The sequence below is a fragment of the Theropithecus gelada genome, chromosome 13, assembly GCF_003255815.1.
Source record: "Theropithecus gelada isolate Dixy chromosome 13, Tgel_1.0, whole genome shotgun sequence".
Classification (NCBI taxonomy): domain Eukaryota; kingdom Metazoa; phylum Chordata; class Mammalia; order Primates; family Cercopithecidae; genus Theropithecus; species Theropithecus gelada.
The window spans coordinates 53,483,242-53,499,055 of record NC_037681.1 but is presented as its reverse complement, the minus strand read 5'-3'; the positions used below and the strand labels follow the sequence as shown (position 1 = coordinate 53,499,055).

The window sequence follows — 15,814 nt, the reverse complement described above, 5'->3', positions numbered from 1 at the left end:
GGTATATTAAGGTGTGGTTTGGAAACTGGGATCTCTGACAAGAAACAACATGAATCACTTTCTCCATTAATATTCTTTGAAAAACCCCTTCAAAGAGAGGCATCTAATTTTGCTAGATTTCCACGTTCAAGACATGGCAGAGCATGCCTGCTATGTACTTACACACATACCGCACTGCGGTTGCCAGAAAACCCATACCAAAAAAAAAGATGAATGAACAGAAGGCATGATGGGATCCCAGGAATCTTACTGAAAAAGTTTCCCAATCCACCTTCACTAACTGAAGCTAGACATTCTCCATTCCACGTGGGAAAGAACCCCCCAGACCTGAGAAGGCTTCTGTTAAAAATTCCAATGGAAGCTGAGACATGAATATGGCAATACCATCAAGGTCCTAGTAACCCACAGGCCAGGCAGAACAATTCTCCAAGTGTTGCAGAGGTCTCAGGGAACTGATGGAACTGACCCACCCACTCCTCTTTCCATGTGCCAAGCTTGCTTAGAAGTGAATGGGGATAGGACTAAGAGCTATAAAGGGAGTGAGGAAAAGCTGAGCAGCTGGGTTTTCCCTCTCTAGAAGTCAAGCTTTGGTGCTGTGCCTAATCAGGACATGCAGCTGTTACACAGCAGAGTAGAAATAGAACTTGTACTAGCTGAGGTCTCTTGCCTACAAAACAACAAGAGGGTGCACATTATCTCGAGCAACAGGATGTTCAAGTGCACTTGGGTACAGCAAGAAGGAGACAGAAAAGAGAACTCAGAACCCAGAACCAGCTGACCATATAAGCCAAACCTCATGGAGGCTAAGACACAGCTGAGTAACTGAAAAGATGTTCAGAATCCACAGCACTGGTAGCAACCCCATTATATGCTGCCCATGCCCACCTCCCTTCAGAAATGCTGTTGAACTTCATTCTTGTACCCAACATTAACATGGTAGGATTGGCTACTTCTCTGGCTACTTCTGCTTCTTTTCGGTATTATATTTTCATTCCAGTTACTTACTGTTCAATTCTAACTTACGAATTCCTTAAGAGAGATTCTGATTAATCTAATTTCGTCAACATCATTCCTGTTTGGGAAAGCGCCTCTGCCACGCCACCTTACAGGCAGCTGCCACCTCAGATTGGCTTTACTTGAGTCAAGTGCCTACCTGTTTTCCAGTCTACTGTGGCCAGAAGGTGAGGTCACCCATAACATCGCTTGTACCGAAAGGCAGCCTGATTACAATAGTTATCATCTGCTCTAAGACTAATGATTGATTTGTCCAGATTGTTTTAAAAAGTAAATATGCCCTGCTGAAATGGTAATTTCGGAAAAACAACAGATTTCAAGGGAATTGGCATGCAGCAGACCGGATGCATATGCCTTTCTCACGGTAGATTCATGGTAGAAGAAGGAAGAGAGGAAACACGCAAATCCTCTTGAAGTTCCCACTCAGAACCCATAGATTCGTTCCACCCACACTCGATTGGTCAAAGCAAGTCACATGGTCAAGCCCGGCGTTAAAGGGACTAGCAAAATCCACGATCCCCACAGAAAGCCATGGCAAGATGGAGGGCGGGTGGTGGAAGAACTAGAAAGAACTATGCATATATTATACAATCTACCATGTTTATTATTTATTCTCGGATGAATAATATTCTCGGAGAAAGTCAAATCAGTCAGAGAATCATTCTTAACAAAACTATATCCACCACCTTTTCTCTCCTATAAAGACAAACTAAAGTGCATTTAAATATTCCTTCATTTTCATTAAATTTCCACAGTTACCAAAACCAAAACAAACAAAAACTCTTTGGACCAGAAAGCATGTACCTAACTGAATCACAAAAGGTCAGTACAGTATTTTTGACTGATGAATAAAGGAAAAAAATATAAATCAAAAGATTTTGTTTGGGGGAGGATTACACTGTAACCTTCTAAAGTAAAGCAGATGCATGCTCCAGCCAGCTCCTCCATGGAATGTAAGCTGAAAGCGTGGGAGGAAGAGCTCTTGGTTTCTGCTGGATCTCAGTCAAGCAGTTGCACTCATGAGATGCACCTGTAGCCATTAAGAGGTGTTGGTTAAACAAGGAGCCCAGCTGCCGGGTGCCTGTGCTTCCAGGCCTTGTTAGGGAAGAGCACTCAATCCCACACAAGAAGCCCAGAGACCATCAACACAGGCACGACCACCGCCCTCTCACCTGCTCTCCGGATGCTTTTCTTTCTCTCACTAAAGCTTTCTAAATCTGTTTATAGGATACAAGGACTTTCAAACAATTACGATGTTTTTCACAAAACACTGCATATTTAAAATATTTTCATTCAATAAGGAAAAAAAAAAGCTAGAACCTTGGAAAAGCAAACTTGTGAAGCGCAGTTAGGGCTACAAGAATTTTTCTTAATAGAGCTTCCTTTATGGATAATGTAAGAAACTAAAAAAAAAAAAAAAAAAAAAAAAAGACTTTACAAAATTTATTTCCACTGAAGAAAATCAGACTAATTAGAAAGTTTTCCAACAGAACTAAAAGAAAAGAAAATGTATTTAAAAGTGTCAGAAAATGGATCTAATGAGAAATAACAATGATAATCACCAAAGTCAGCTCCATGCAAATTATATTTACTCAGGGAGAGATTTGGGCATTATTTTTCCCAACTTGCATACCATGCTAAGTATTAAGAAATTGCATGTAAGTCTGAGTAGTCAACCACGTACTAAAGAGGTTCTGTAGTCTTTTAATAGCATAGTACTTTGCTTAATAAAGATGACATTTAATTGCAAAAAAAATTACTTTAAAAATACACATAAAATACTGTTGGTGGGAGTAGAAATTAGTTCAATCATTGTGGAAAGCAGTTTGGCAATTCCTCAAAGAGCTAAAAGCAGAACTACCATTCAACCCAGCAATCCCATTACTAGATATATACCCAGAGGAAATCATTCTACCTTAAAGACACATGCACGTGAATGAATGTTCATTGCAGCACTATTCGCAATAGCAAAGACATGGAATCATCCTAAATGCTCATCAACAACAGACTGGATAAAGAAAATATGGTACATATATGCCATGAAATACTATGCAGCCATAAAAAAGAATGAGATCATGTCTCCTGCAGAAACATGGATGGAGCTGGAGGCTATTATCCTTAGCAAACTATGCAGGAACAGAAAACCCAATACCACATGTTCTCACTTGTAAGTGGGAGCTAAATGATAAGAACTTATGAACACAAAGAAGGGAACAACAGACCCTGGGGTCTACTTGAAGTGGGAGGGTAAAAGGAGGGAAAAGGGCAGAAAAGATAACTATTATACTGGGCTTAATACCTGGGTGATGAAATAATCTGTACAACAAACACCCATGACGCGTGTTTACCTAGGTAACACACTTTCACATGTACCTCTAAACCTAAAAGTTAAAAAAATACACACATATATACTTGATTGAATATATGTGTGTATATATACACACAGCCATTATACATATATACACGTACGTATTTCTTGGTTTAAAGTTTGCTTGTCAGAAGAATTAATATAACCATATTGCAATTACCTCTTAGGAAAGAAAGTTGTTCTCCAGTCATGTATTAACTTCTACCTCCTTTGTATGGGAACAAAAAGAAATTAGGGCAGCCAGAGTAGGGTTAATATTCAGGAGATATTAAAAAACAAACAATGCAGAACTAAAATCACAGAAAATAACACAAAGCCATTTTTAAGAAATGTCACATATAAAACGTAAGAAAGGTATTTATGGGCCGGGCACAGTGCTCTCGCCTGTAATTCCAGCACTTTGGGAGGCTGAGGCGGGTGGATCACGAGGTCAGGAGATCGAGACCATCCTGGCTAACACGGTGAAACCCCATCTCTACTAAAAATACAAAAAAATGAGCTGGGCATAGTGGTGGGCGCCTACAGTCCCAGCTACTCCGGAGGCTGAAGCAGGAGAATGGCGTGAACCCGGGAGGTGGAGCTTGCAGTGAGCCGAGATCTCGCCTCTACACTCCAGCCTGGGAGACAGAGCGAGACTCCGTCTCAAAAAAAAGAAAGAAAGAAAGGTATTTATGGATCCTTATGTCAAAGTGGGGATGGACTTACTCCAATGCAGTCATTTTCAACATTAAGAGGACTCTTCTATAAGGAATCTAATTCATGAGAAGACAAAGCATTCTACTTTAAGTCCCTGGGAAACATCTCATGAGCAGTATTTTGCATGGGCCTATTTTATTTTGAATCAAAACTATAATTTCTATTCTAATAATGATTAATTTCCTCACAACTCTTTCCCAATCCAAAAGTAAAATCTACTAAAACCCTCAATTTCTGGCAAAGATATCCTAAGGCTGAGGAGGCACCATCTCTTTTCTTTTTCTTTGCTTTAGTTTCCCCACATGCAAACAATAAATTCATTTGTATTACTTTTCCCTAGGGAAAAAAATCAGTCTGACTCCAGAATATTCTGGAGCCATACAGTATTGATTTCTTAAAATCAGTCTCAACACCCATAAATGTCCTTGAATTTGCTTGTTTCTTATAAACCCTTGGGCCCTTGGAATTAAAACCTTTCTCTGGCAGTGAAGGCTGCTCATCAAGGAATTTAAACTACGTGGTCCTTCACCCTAGAAGGTTTTTCTTCTTTGCTGTTTTCATATTGCTGGATGAGCTTCTTGGAAGTGTTTATAACCAATCCATATCTACTGTTTCACAGTCATCTTAAACTTCATGTGGCCTATCAGGGGGCAAAGAGAATAATCATGTTCGTACGGCTTCCCTGAACTGGGATGTTACCAAATAGCTCTCAGATATACCATCCTCCCCTCCACGCCCTAACCCAGGATAACATGCATAGCAAGACTGCTCATGAACTTTTCTTTGCAATAGATCATATCCTGTCCTTGAATGAAATCTGGATTCCCAAGGATACCAGCTCAGCAGAACCCTGTTCATCCACATTCACCAGAATGCCTTCTCAGGTGTCAGTCTGTACACAGTTATAATGTTGTTTTACTGTCTAGGCTTTCAGACCAAAAAATTTGCCATAAATCAGTGAAAAGTAGATGTCTTTCTTTCAGGAATCTTTAGTACTAACATCCACATGGTCATACAGCTGGGAAACTGGCTCACGGTTCCTGAGTCCCACACAGAATTGTGTATGGGACAAGCAGCTTAAGGAACTTGCTGATTTTGCAAGGAAAAAAAGCACAAAGCTTTATCATTATTCCTTCTTTAAAACAGTTTGTTTTCACACCTAATACTCATCTTAAATGCTTAAGCAGTTTTTGTTGGTTTTCATCAGCTCTTGTAAGGTCATTTATGGCTGGTCCAACTTCCACGGCCTTTTAGTACCCACTGGGTTGGTGTAAGCCAACCCCAAAGACACGTTTTTGTTTTTGTTTTTGTTTTTTGCACACAAGTTAAAGGTAGTCTCCATGCAGGGAGGGCTTTCAATGCTGCAGAACGTGTTCTCTGGAAGTCTTCTCTCCCAAGGACCCACTTGGTCCATCTGGAAAGCTCTGCCCTATAAGGCTCCCAATCAATCTGTCGGGACCTGTCAGCAAGGATGTCTCAGAGGAGCAGAGTTGCCCACATCCTAGATTTCTCCTGCTGCTGCTTCTGTTCTCTCTTCACGTGAGTGTGATTACCATCCATATCCTAAACTTCAACATCCACATTAAGGCTACAGCAGTTCTCAGGACCAGACTCTTCCTCAACAGCATTTTCAAATGGCTCCTCCTCTGAAGATCTCCAGGTTGCAATTCATCCCATGCATAAAAATGCTGCTCCAATTCCCCTCATCTATACTTACTATATTTGCCTTTATCCAGTTGCCACCCCCAAGGATTTTCCCGTCTTCTGCAGCATCTATCCCATAATGGGTGCTCTCAGCTATACCAGGGACACCTCCCATGAGCATTCGGTAACTGGCACTAGGCATCCAGAGCCTTTAAGCAATGTTCTTGCCCACCTCCCTGAAGTGGCTGGCATAGGCAGATCTGTCCATGTTAAATACTGCCTATCTCCTAACATTCAGCTTTGTTTTACCAAAGCAAAAATCTTGAATGTCTCCTCTAAGTCTCTGCCAAACCACTCTGCTCTCTCACTCAGGGCAACCAGGAAGACCCAGACAATCTTACTGGTGACCTCTCTGTGGTATCAGACTGCAACCATAAAGAATCTTCGCTCCAGACACATGAACTTCCTTTTTCAAGGGGAGACAAAACCATTTATCCTCAAACCCTGAGATGTTTTCATAACTTGCCATGCTTCTTAATGTCAGTCTGAACTGAAGCCTGAAGGCTAATGCTACAGGCAAGACATTCAACCACAGTATTAATAAAAGTAAAAAGAAGAGGCCTTGTATGTCCAAAGCGTCCATACTTCTCTTAGTGTGGAACTATGGACTGCGATCAGGCCAGAACTGGGATTCAGGAGTTCAGGCCACAAAGCTGCTGCTATGAGAACAACAGACTCTGCATCTGTCTCAGACCAGAGCTCAGGAGACCTGGGGAGCTGTTCTATCTTCAAATGGAGATGCCAGATTTCAGTCAGCCCATGATTGATGGCTGGGAGTCAAGCTGCCCCAGCCTGTTGCAAAGACTCAGAGAGGGCAGCACAGACCAGAACTCAGGGTTAAGACGTCGCCCGTGGTGCCAGCACGGGTGGGAATTACATTTTCTTCTGTCAGAAGTCACTTAATAGGGACCCTGTGTGTGCTTCTTCACTTCTATGGTTTCTTATTTAAACAAAAAAGGTTAGGTGTCACACTTTAAGTAAAAAGTGGGCTTGACCTCATTTTTCCTTTCCTTTTTTTTTTTTTTTTTTTGCAATTTAATGGTACTACGTGTTTGGAAATGCCAGTCATTTCTCTCTCTCTCCCCCCTACAATAGCACATCAGAGGACAACTAGGCAATTTAAGAGCCTGAGTTATATCTATTTAAAGATTTTTAAGAAGTTACTGTATAAAACATGACATCTGCCTTTCCTGAAATTATTTAACACTTTAAGTAAACAGTGGGCTTGTCCTCACTTTTCGTTTTTTTTCTTTTTTTGCAATTTAACAGTACTATGTGTTTGCAAATGCCAGTCATTTCTCTCTCTCTCTCTTTCTCCCCCACGTTAGCACATCAGGAGATAAACTGGCAAATTTTTTAAGAGCCTGAGCTATATCTGTTTAAAGACCTTTAAGAAGTTACTGTTTAAAACATGACATCTGCCACTGCTAAAATTTTACATTTCTGCTTTGTTGAATTTAAATAACTAAAACTTTAGATGACTTTGAAATATAAGTATCCTATTTAAAACCTAAGCCCATCTTGAGAGAACAACAACTGGAATAAGCAATGAGAAATCCAATTTGGAGAAGTTCAAATTTCTAAATCATTCCAAATATTAAAGTGATGTAGTAGAAAAGGGACTAAAGAGGCGAATGCTTAAATTGGAGCTTCTCTAATCTTTTAGATCTTCTTTGCACAGTCTGGAAACCAGTTGTCTAGGGAACCATGTCAGTTACATGGCCATTACTGCTCATCCTAAAGATCTCCTTTATAAGTAGCTCTACAATCTATCTTAGTAAGTCCTTCGGTGTCTTATAACTATGATGATAAATACGTCCTTCCACCATAGACTGTACTTAAAATATTATTTGCTGGCTTTAATATTATAAAACATTCCATATCATTTTTACTACGACAGCCCACAGTATGATGTAGACACTTACTATACCCTCAAGGACTTTTTCTAGCAGGTTGTGTCAAACTAATCTCTTTTTGTGTGAGTTACTTGGGTTTGCTCCTGAACATGTGCTATTCTAATCTTGACTGGCCATTTTTATAAGATGGTCTTCCAAATGTTATGTCATTTCCATTTTCTTCCTCCGGGTTAAAATATATATATACACACTATACTAAACACAATATAATTTGGTTTACATACGGAATTCTTTCCTACAAGTCACCAATGAAAACACTGTATAAAGCAGACCCCACCCCTACCCCATACCACCCTTAAGACTTCTGAGAGCTTATGAGCTCAATTCCTTGGAGCTGAAACTGAGTCTCATAACTACCTACTTGGCAATAATTTTTCATAAATATTTGTTATTTTAAATTGAGATATGATTCACATGCCACAGAATTCACCCTTAAGTGTATAATTAAGTTTGTTGGGTTTTTTTTTTTTTTTTAGTATTTTCAGGTTGTGCAACCAGCATGACAACCTAATTCCAGAACATTTTCACCGCCCCAAAAGAAACCTCTTACCTATAAATAACTATTCCCTATTCCCACTCTCCCCTGTCCCTGGCAACCGCTAATCCTCTTTCTGTGTCTGTGGATTTGCCTACTCTGGACGTCTTATAGAAATGGACTCATATAGCATGTAGTCTGGATTCTTTCACTCAGCTTGTTTTCAAAGTTCATCCATGTTGTAGCATCTATCAATATCTTATTCCTTTTTATGGCTGAGTAATACTCCTACACTGTATAGAGATATATAGCTCAGTTTGTTTATCCATTCATCAGTTGATGGACATTTGGGGTTGTTCCCACTCTCTTGGCTATTACAAGTAATGTTGCTATGAACATTCATGTACAAGTTTTTGTGAGAACATATGTTTTCAGTTCTTTTGGATATATAGCTAGGTATGGAATTGCTGGGTTATATACTTCTATATTTAACTTTTTTGAGAAACTCATGCAGTATCTTAATGTGATACTGTGTTGTGATATGGCTGGTACTGGTTCATCCCATAAAAATATTTCTACCAATACCAAAAAGTTTTCTATAAGCAACCAGGAGTAACATCCCATTCCTTTCCCAATTGCTGTGTGGTCTGTCATTCTAAAACTAAAAGAAACTAGACTTATCTAACACAAGCGGTTTCCTGGTAGTTCATGCTTTTCTGGGTGCCTTCAAACTAAGTGGGAACATATCTGAGAATTGTCATGCTCTGGAGGGTGGGTTGGTGGGGACACTGAGAATGAAGGCCAGCTGCTAGAGGCACGGCCTCTTGGGCAGCTTTTGTCATGTTTCAGGCACCAATCAATCAGGTCCAATATCTAGATGTTTTCAGTGGAATGAGAGACTGTGAGTCTCTAGATCAAGAACTGGCAAACTGTAGCCCATGAGCCAAATCCAGCCACCTGATCTCCTACAACCTGAGAGGTAAGAACGATATTTACATGTTTAATAGATACATTTTAAATAGCTATATAAATATCTACCTAAGATCCTCAATTTGCCTATTGTCTCACAAAGTCTAAAGTATTCCCTAAAAGTCTGCCAATCCCTGCTCTAGATGATACTGATGCAAATTAAATTATTTTAAGGCCAACAAATAAAGCAGAACACTAAAAGTTATTAATTTATCACTAGAAGTATCCCTTACTGGCTGGGTACAGTGGCTCACGCCTGTAATCCCAACACCTTGGGAGGCCGAGGTGGGCGGATCACTTGAGGTCAGGTGTGGCCAACCAGCCTGGCCAACATGGTGAAACCCTGTCTCTACTAAAAATACAAAAACTAGCTGGGCAGTAGTGGCGCACACCTGTAATCCCAGCTACTTGGGAGGCTGAGGCAGGAGAATTGCTTGAGCCTGGGAGGCAGAGGTTGTGGTGAGCTGAGATCGTGCCACTGCACCCCATTATTCATAATAGCCAAGAGAGTGGGAACAACCCCAAATGTCCATCAACTGATGAATGGATAAACAAACTGAGATATAAATCTCTATACAATGTGGGAGTATTACTCAGCCATAAAAAGGAATAAGATACTGATATATGCTACAACACGGATGAACTTTGAAAAGACGCTGGGAAAAAAAAAAAGATATCCTTTACCAAAGACCAGAGAACACTTAGCACAGGATGTCAAGTTACCTAGAAAGTGACTAAGAAGACTGGTAAATATACAGAATCAAATTAGGAAAAGCAGTATGTACACATTGGACAGGGATGGTGAATTGCGTTACCGAAACTCTGGCAAAATCCATAAAATAGTCATCCCTCCCAAAAGAAAGCACCTCACTAGCAACTTGGTTAGTTTCTCTCTATCTATAATGTTTTCTCTGGAGAGTGCTATGTTTGACACATTAATGTATTTTACTTTACTTAATCCATTGCCTCCATCCTCATCTCTTTCCTGCTTATTCAAAACAATTGTTCTTTTTCTCTTACCAAGTGTCGAGAGCAAATCCTTATTCCCTTGGGCTTGTAGACTACTGTTTCCTCCTATTATGAGCTAAAAGTTGCACAGTGCTTGGAGCTCAAGGTATGCATTATTATTACTGCTCTTGTAATATATCAATATTAAACATACCAACTGGTAATTACTGTAGACCCCCTGTTTAATCACTTTTAAAGGGAGAAGATAACACTTGTTATTGCCAACCTAAATGTCTTCTCTAGTTCTAGTAGCTTCTCAAAAGTAATGGCAGTGGACTACTATGACATACCTCACTCCTTCAATTTCACTCCAAGATACATCATGCTCAAACCATCTTAGCATCTTCTGTTTTTCTAAAGAATCACAACTATCAGTTTCTGTTTGACCTTCAAATCTTTCAGCACAATAAGAAATTAATCTGTTTGCATTTGATCCCTTCTGTAAATATGAAAATGAAGATGCTAAAAGCTGCTTTTCCTCAGACTTCTCTGACTAACTTTTCCTTCCTTTCTGTTCCAGGTAAGGCTTCCTTGGAGCCTCCTCTTTTACCTACCACAGAATGGAAGTATGCAGAGACAGAGTATGTTTAGGTCCTTCCTACTACTTGTACCTCCTTTCCAGTTTTAATCATCTTTTGTGGTTCTTACTCCATTTTGCTATTTCAGTATCCTTCATGGTCCTGCCAAATTACCTCTTTTAAAAACTTTCCAACTAGCCCTCCAGCTCTCGGTAGAGCTATGGCCTCAGCAAAAATAGCCACATCTCCCTTCTTGCCTTTCCCACATGCTTAACTCTTTCAGTTAATTCCTGAGCTTTTTGAACAACAGCCATCTTTTAGGGGGTTTGAGCAGAGAACACTATCACTATGATAATACATATTAGTCCACATTCTTTTACTAGCTCCCTACTGTGTAGAAAATATATTTAAACAGGATGATTGGGAAAGTTATGGACAGAACAGATAAGAAACTTATCTTCACAGTCTTCTAAAATATAATTTCATCTTTCAGAACACAGTTCAACCAAGATTTGAGAGTTTAAAATACATATGTACACGAGTGTGGGAATACACACAGAGTGGGAATTTTCATTCCAATAACAAATTATAGAAAACAAATCAAAACCACAGTCTAGTCTCTAGTCTTAATACCAGTGTTCTCTAACCATCTTTTCCTGATACCTCCAGATAATTCAGAATTCTCTTCTTTTATCAGTATGATCATAAACTTTAAAAAGTCTCTTCCCGGATAGGTGCGGTGGCTCACGCCTGTAATCCCAGCACTTTGGGAGGCCGAGGCGAGCAGATCACAAGGTCAGGAGATTGAGACCATCCTGGCTAACACCATGAAACCCCATCTCTACTAAAAATACAAAAAATTAGCCGGGCGTGGTGGCAGGCACCTGCAGTCTCAGCTACTCAGGAGGCTGAGGCAGAAGAATAGCGTGAACCCGGAAGGCGGAGCTTGCAGTGAGCCGAGATCACGCCACTGCACTCCAGCCTGGGTGACAGAGCAAGACTCCGCCTCAAAAAAAAAAAAAAACAAACCTCTCCTCCCATCACACTCTGATTTGGGAGCTGTTTTTAAAAATATTGTCATCTATATAAAACCCCAAGGAAATAAGAAGTACATCTTTTACTTAATTAATTTATTTAAATGAATTTTAATTTATTTATTTAAGGAGATAAATGACGGCTTACCCTCAGAAGCGTCCTTCACGAAAAAGATCCTGCTTGTCTAGTTAAGAAGCATAATGATAAATAGGTCATCACAGGTAACTTTTATCAGAGGATTCAGAGCACAACTTCCATTAGCCTTCACACAAAAACATGGCATTTATATTTAAGAAAACGATGGTGCATGACTGTAGTCCTAGCTACTTAGGAGGCTGAGATGGGAGTAGCCACCGGTCACTGAGCAGGACTTTCTCAAAAGACAAAAAGTGGATGTACAAACCTGCTGTTAGATACTCTTTCTGTTAAATGACCAATTCTGAGGGAAGAGTCAATCATTTTAGATTCAGTACAGAAACGGGGAGGTGGAGTGGGTGTAGGGAACCAAAGCCACAACGCATATGGACGTCACAAGTGCCAAACAGTAGTAAAAACTGTATCTCAACTCTTCATACTGTTCCCAGTGGTGAAAGATGGTCCTTTTCCACCTCACAACTGGCATTCTCTTTCACTACCTATGGTGCAGGCAATCAGTCAACATGTGACAGGGCAGGAAGCCGCTGGAACGAGAGTATGTGTCTAGCTCTCGCCTTTGGATGGGCTGCGCCTCACTCCAGAACGTTTTCTCCAGATGCTGCCAGCAGACACTCTGTAATACCTAAACCACAAATCATCACATTCCCCACCCTTTGAGCCAGGCCTTGTCCTTGAGCTTCCCACATAGCGAGATATTAACCAAGCTGGCCACTGATACAATAGTGCTTTACAAATTCAGAGAAATCTGCCACGCCAGCTGCTTGATACACTAAAAACTAGGTGAGCCTTATAATGTAAAAATATCCATGTAGGAGAACCTCAGAGAGCCATGCAGGACATTTCAGACGTTTCACAAGGCACGAGTCCTGGCTAGCTTACTAAAGAAAATATTTCATCAGTGTAAACATGTCAGACATATGACTGGACCCAAAATTAGAGCAAATATGTTAGACATGAAGCCATCTTGCAGAAACAGAATGACAGGCAGGTCACTTCAGATTCATTTCCAAAATCCAGGAAAGGCTGCTTTTCCTCAGAAGAAGGAAACCATGCTAAATTTCTGCTGTCTGGTTGTTTTAGGAACCAATGTGGATTTTTAGTGACTCTCGAATTTTATCTACTGTGACACATTAAAGCCGTCTACACTGAACAAAGCGTTTCCAATCTCTGATACCATAACTTAGGAAAATGGTTGACAACACTATACTCACGCTGAAAAGGTGCCGCAACTTGATCCTGCACGTATCTTAAAGGGAAAGAACCTTCAGTGGACTGCTCTCCCGAAATCCCCTTCTGGGCTGGAAAGTACTTGGGCTTGAGCACATATTCCTGGGTCTGGCTATGGTGAATCATCACGCTCTGGGAGGAAAGGGGAGTCACTCTGGGAAGAAACAAAATAAAGAGAAGGAATTAAATAATGGACTTTTAAAAGTCAGCGAATAAGGAAAGGATAAGAAACGACTTACATGTAGAAAGGAGCATCAATTCCAAGCAAGGCTCTTTTTTTTCCCTTCAAATATTGTCACTGACCACTCATGACATACAAGGAGGTAAATGACGGCTTACCCTCAGAAGCGTCCTTCACAAAAAAGATCCTGCCTGTCTAGTTAAGAAGCGTAATGATAAATAGGTCATCACAGGTAACTTTTATCAGAGGATTCAGAGCACAATTGCCATAAGCCTTCACACAAAAACATGGCATTTATATTTAAGAAAAAGAGGGTGCGTGACTGTGGTCCTAGCTACTCAGGAGGTTGAGACGGGATGATCGCTTGAGCCCAGGAGTTTGAGACTGGAGTGAACTATGACTGCACCACTGCACTGCGGCCTGGACGACAAGAGTAAGACCCCATCTCTAAAAAGGGAAAAAAGATAAAGACGTTTACACAGACAGGTATATATTTAATAAGAGTGCAGCACTGGAAATGGGAAGGGGGAAAATAGGGAAGAAAGTACAGGAAGGGAATTATGCAAGAAATCCCCACCTTGATTAGTTAAGCAAAATCAATCATAAACAATTAAAGCCTATATGATCCAGTGGGACCTTCTAACTCTGCCTACCACTAAAGGTTAGCTGGTTAATCTCTTTAAGCCTCAGTTACCTAATCTGTACTGTAGAATCTCTGCGACCCCGAGCTGAGAAAAACAGTGATTGTAAAAATCTGAACAAATGCAAACTAAAAGAATAATAATTTTAATTCCCTTTTGAAATATAAATTACGATGCCGCTTTAGGGAAACAATTTTTTATGCTGTGTCTCATAATGATATAAATCATACTATTTGAGTTAAATGTGTTATAATTATACTCTCATTATCTTTTTAATAGCACGAGTCAAGACTTCTGGGAACTTCTGAACATGATTACTATGTGCTCATCCTCCTGGTCCAACCCTTGTTTCCTGTGACAGTTCTCCTCTACCACATCCAATTCATATTTTAAAATAAGCCTCTGCCCAGATTCAGTTATTCCCTGAGGATGAGGAATGAAAAATATAAAGAAGATATACCAATTAATTCCAGAATATGCAAAATTGCTATTGAAATGTTTAGGACAGTGCATTTTTGCAGCAAGCTGAGCCTTTAGAAAGGAACATGCTCTCTAATCTGACCCAAAACACTGACCCTAAGGAAGGACTGACTATCTGCACAAGGGGAAGAAATGATGCCATGGCAGTTAGTGCAAAAGGCAAATTGTCAAGCCACCCAAAACATTGTATGGTGATACAATGTCTCATATCAAAAGCAGCAAAAGAAACGTTAATAGTCTCACTATATTGGATTCGTTCTCATTGGAGCTGGTGAATGAGCTATTCCATGGGACAAGGCATCCATGAGATAAAGGAATAGAAGAGGCTAGAATTAGGGTGCTTCCCTCTTAGTCAGTAATCTGGATCTACCCCTTAAAATCCTGTCGTTTCAGGAAAGCCTGGAACATCTATTTTGGACCTGGATTTTCCCAGATGCAGTACCATGCAAGGGCACTCCCTTTGTCACCAGACTAATGACTAAATTACTAAAAGCCTGAGGTTTAACATTGCGAACACTTTTGTTTTGATGATGTAAGTGTTGTTTTGAACATTAAGTGTGTTTGGTTGGGATAGAGCAGCAAGTGAAACAGCTGGACACATCTGGTAGTGACTGATAAGAACCACAAGTCTCTTCTATCAGCCTCTTGGAAACAGGAATCCTCCGCATCTCAGAAGCAACTTGCCCTCTGGCCACGCTGCCACCCTGTCACCATGCTACTCTGACCCACTGAGAGATGTACAGGCTAGCTCCTATTCAGGAAAGGAAAACCCAGCTTTCCAGGAGACCTTGGGCTACTGCACCTAATTTGTGCCCCAACCACAGCCAGAAAGGTAAAAGTATGGGGTCCGCCTTCTACTTGAGGTTGTCTCTTGTCTCCCCTCTGAATCAAGGAAGCAGAGGACAAGAAATAAGCTGAAAGCATACATGTGGACGGGCCCTTTTTCCCTGAGTGTAACAGAAAGGTAATAAACAAACAAGGTAAAACCAAGCTGTACTAGGTCTAGAACTTAAGTAACAGCCCTCAGCCATCACTAACTTAAGGAAATCAGTAGTTAAGTGCCACTACTGTCTACATATTCCTCAAGTTACAAACACATTGCAAATATGGAGCTACACACAGCTGTCCCCACTCCCTTACCTTCTCCTGCCTCCCCCCATGACAGGGGTGCGTGCACAGGTACCCCACAGGCTAATGCCCCTCTGCCCCACAGCCCCACAGAGACAGAAGCAAGGCCATGGACAGGACCCCTGCTGAGGCAAGTAGAGGAAACTGTCCCATTACTCATCCTACAAGCATTATGTGAAATCACCACCCTACGCTCTCTTCTTCACCTTCTCCTTCATGGTTGGTGTCCACTTTTTCCTCTAATTTCATTATTCACAGTTATTTCCACTTCAGACCACCTTGCAGTCTTACAAATATA

At 40.6% G+C, this 15,814-nt stretch overlaps 1 protein-coding gene across 1 annotated transcript in view; it reads right to left on the bottom strand.

Annotated features, from left to right (window-relative positions):
• Positions 1-15,814, bottom strand: part of LTBP1 (latent transforming growth factor beta binding protein 1) — a 448,496-nt gene that overhangs the window by 272,322 nt on the left and 160,360 nt on the right. The window contains exon 4 of the mRNA XM_025354196.1: positions 13,071-13,240. Coding sequence (XP_025209981.1) covers positions 13,071-13,240 — 170 coding nt within the window. The remainder of the gene's footprint in view (positions 1-13,070; positions 13,241-15,814) is intronic.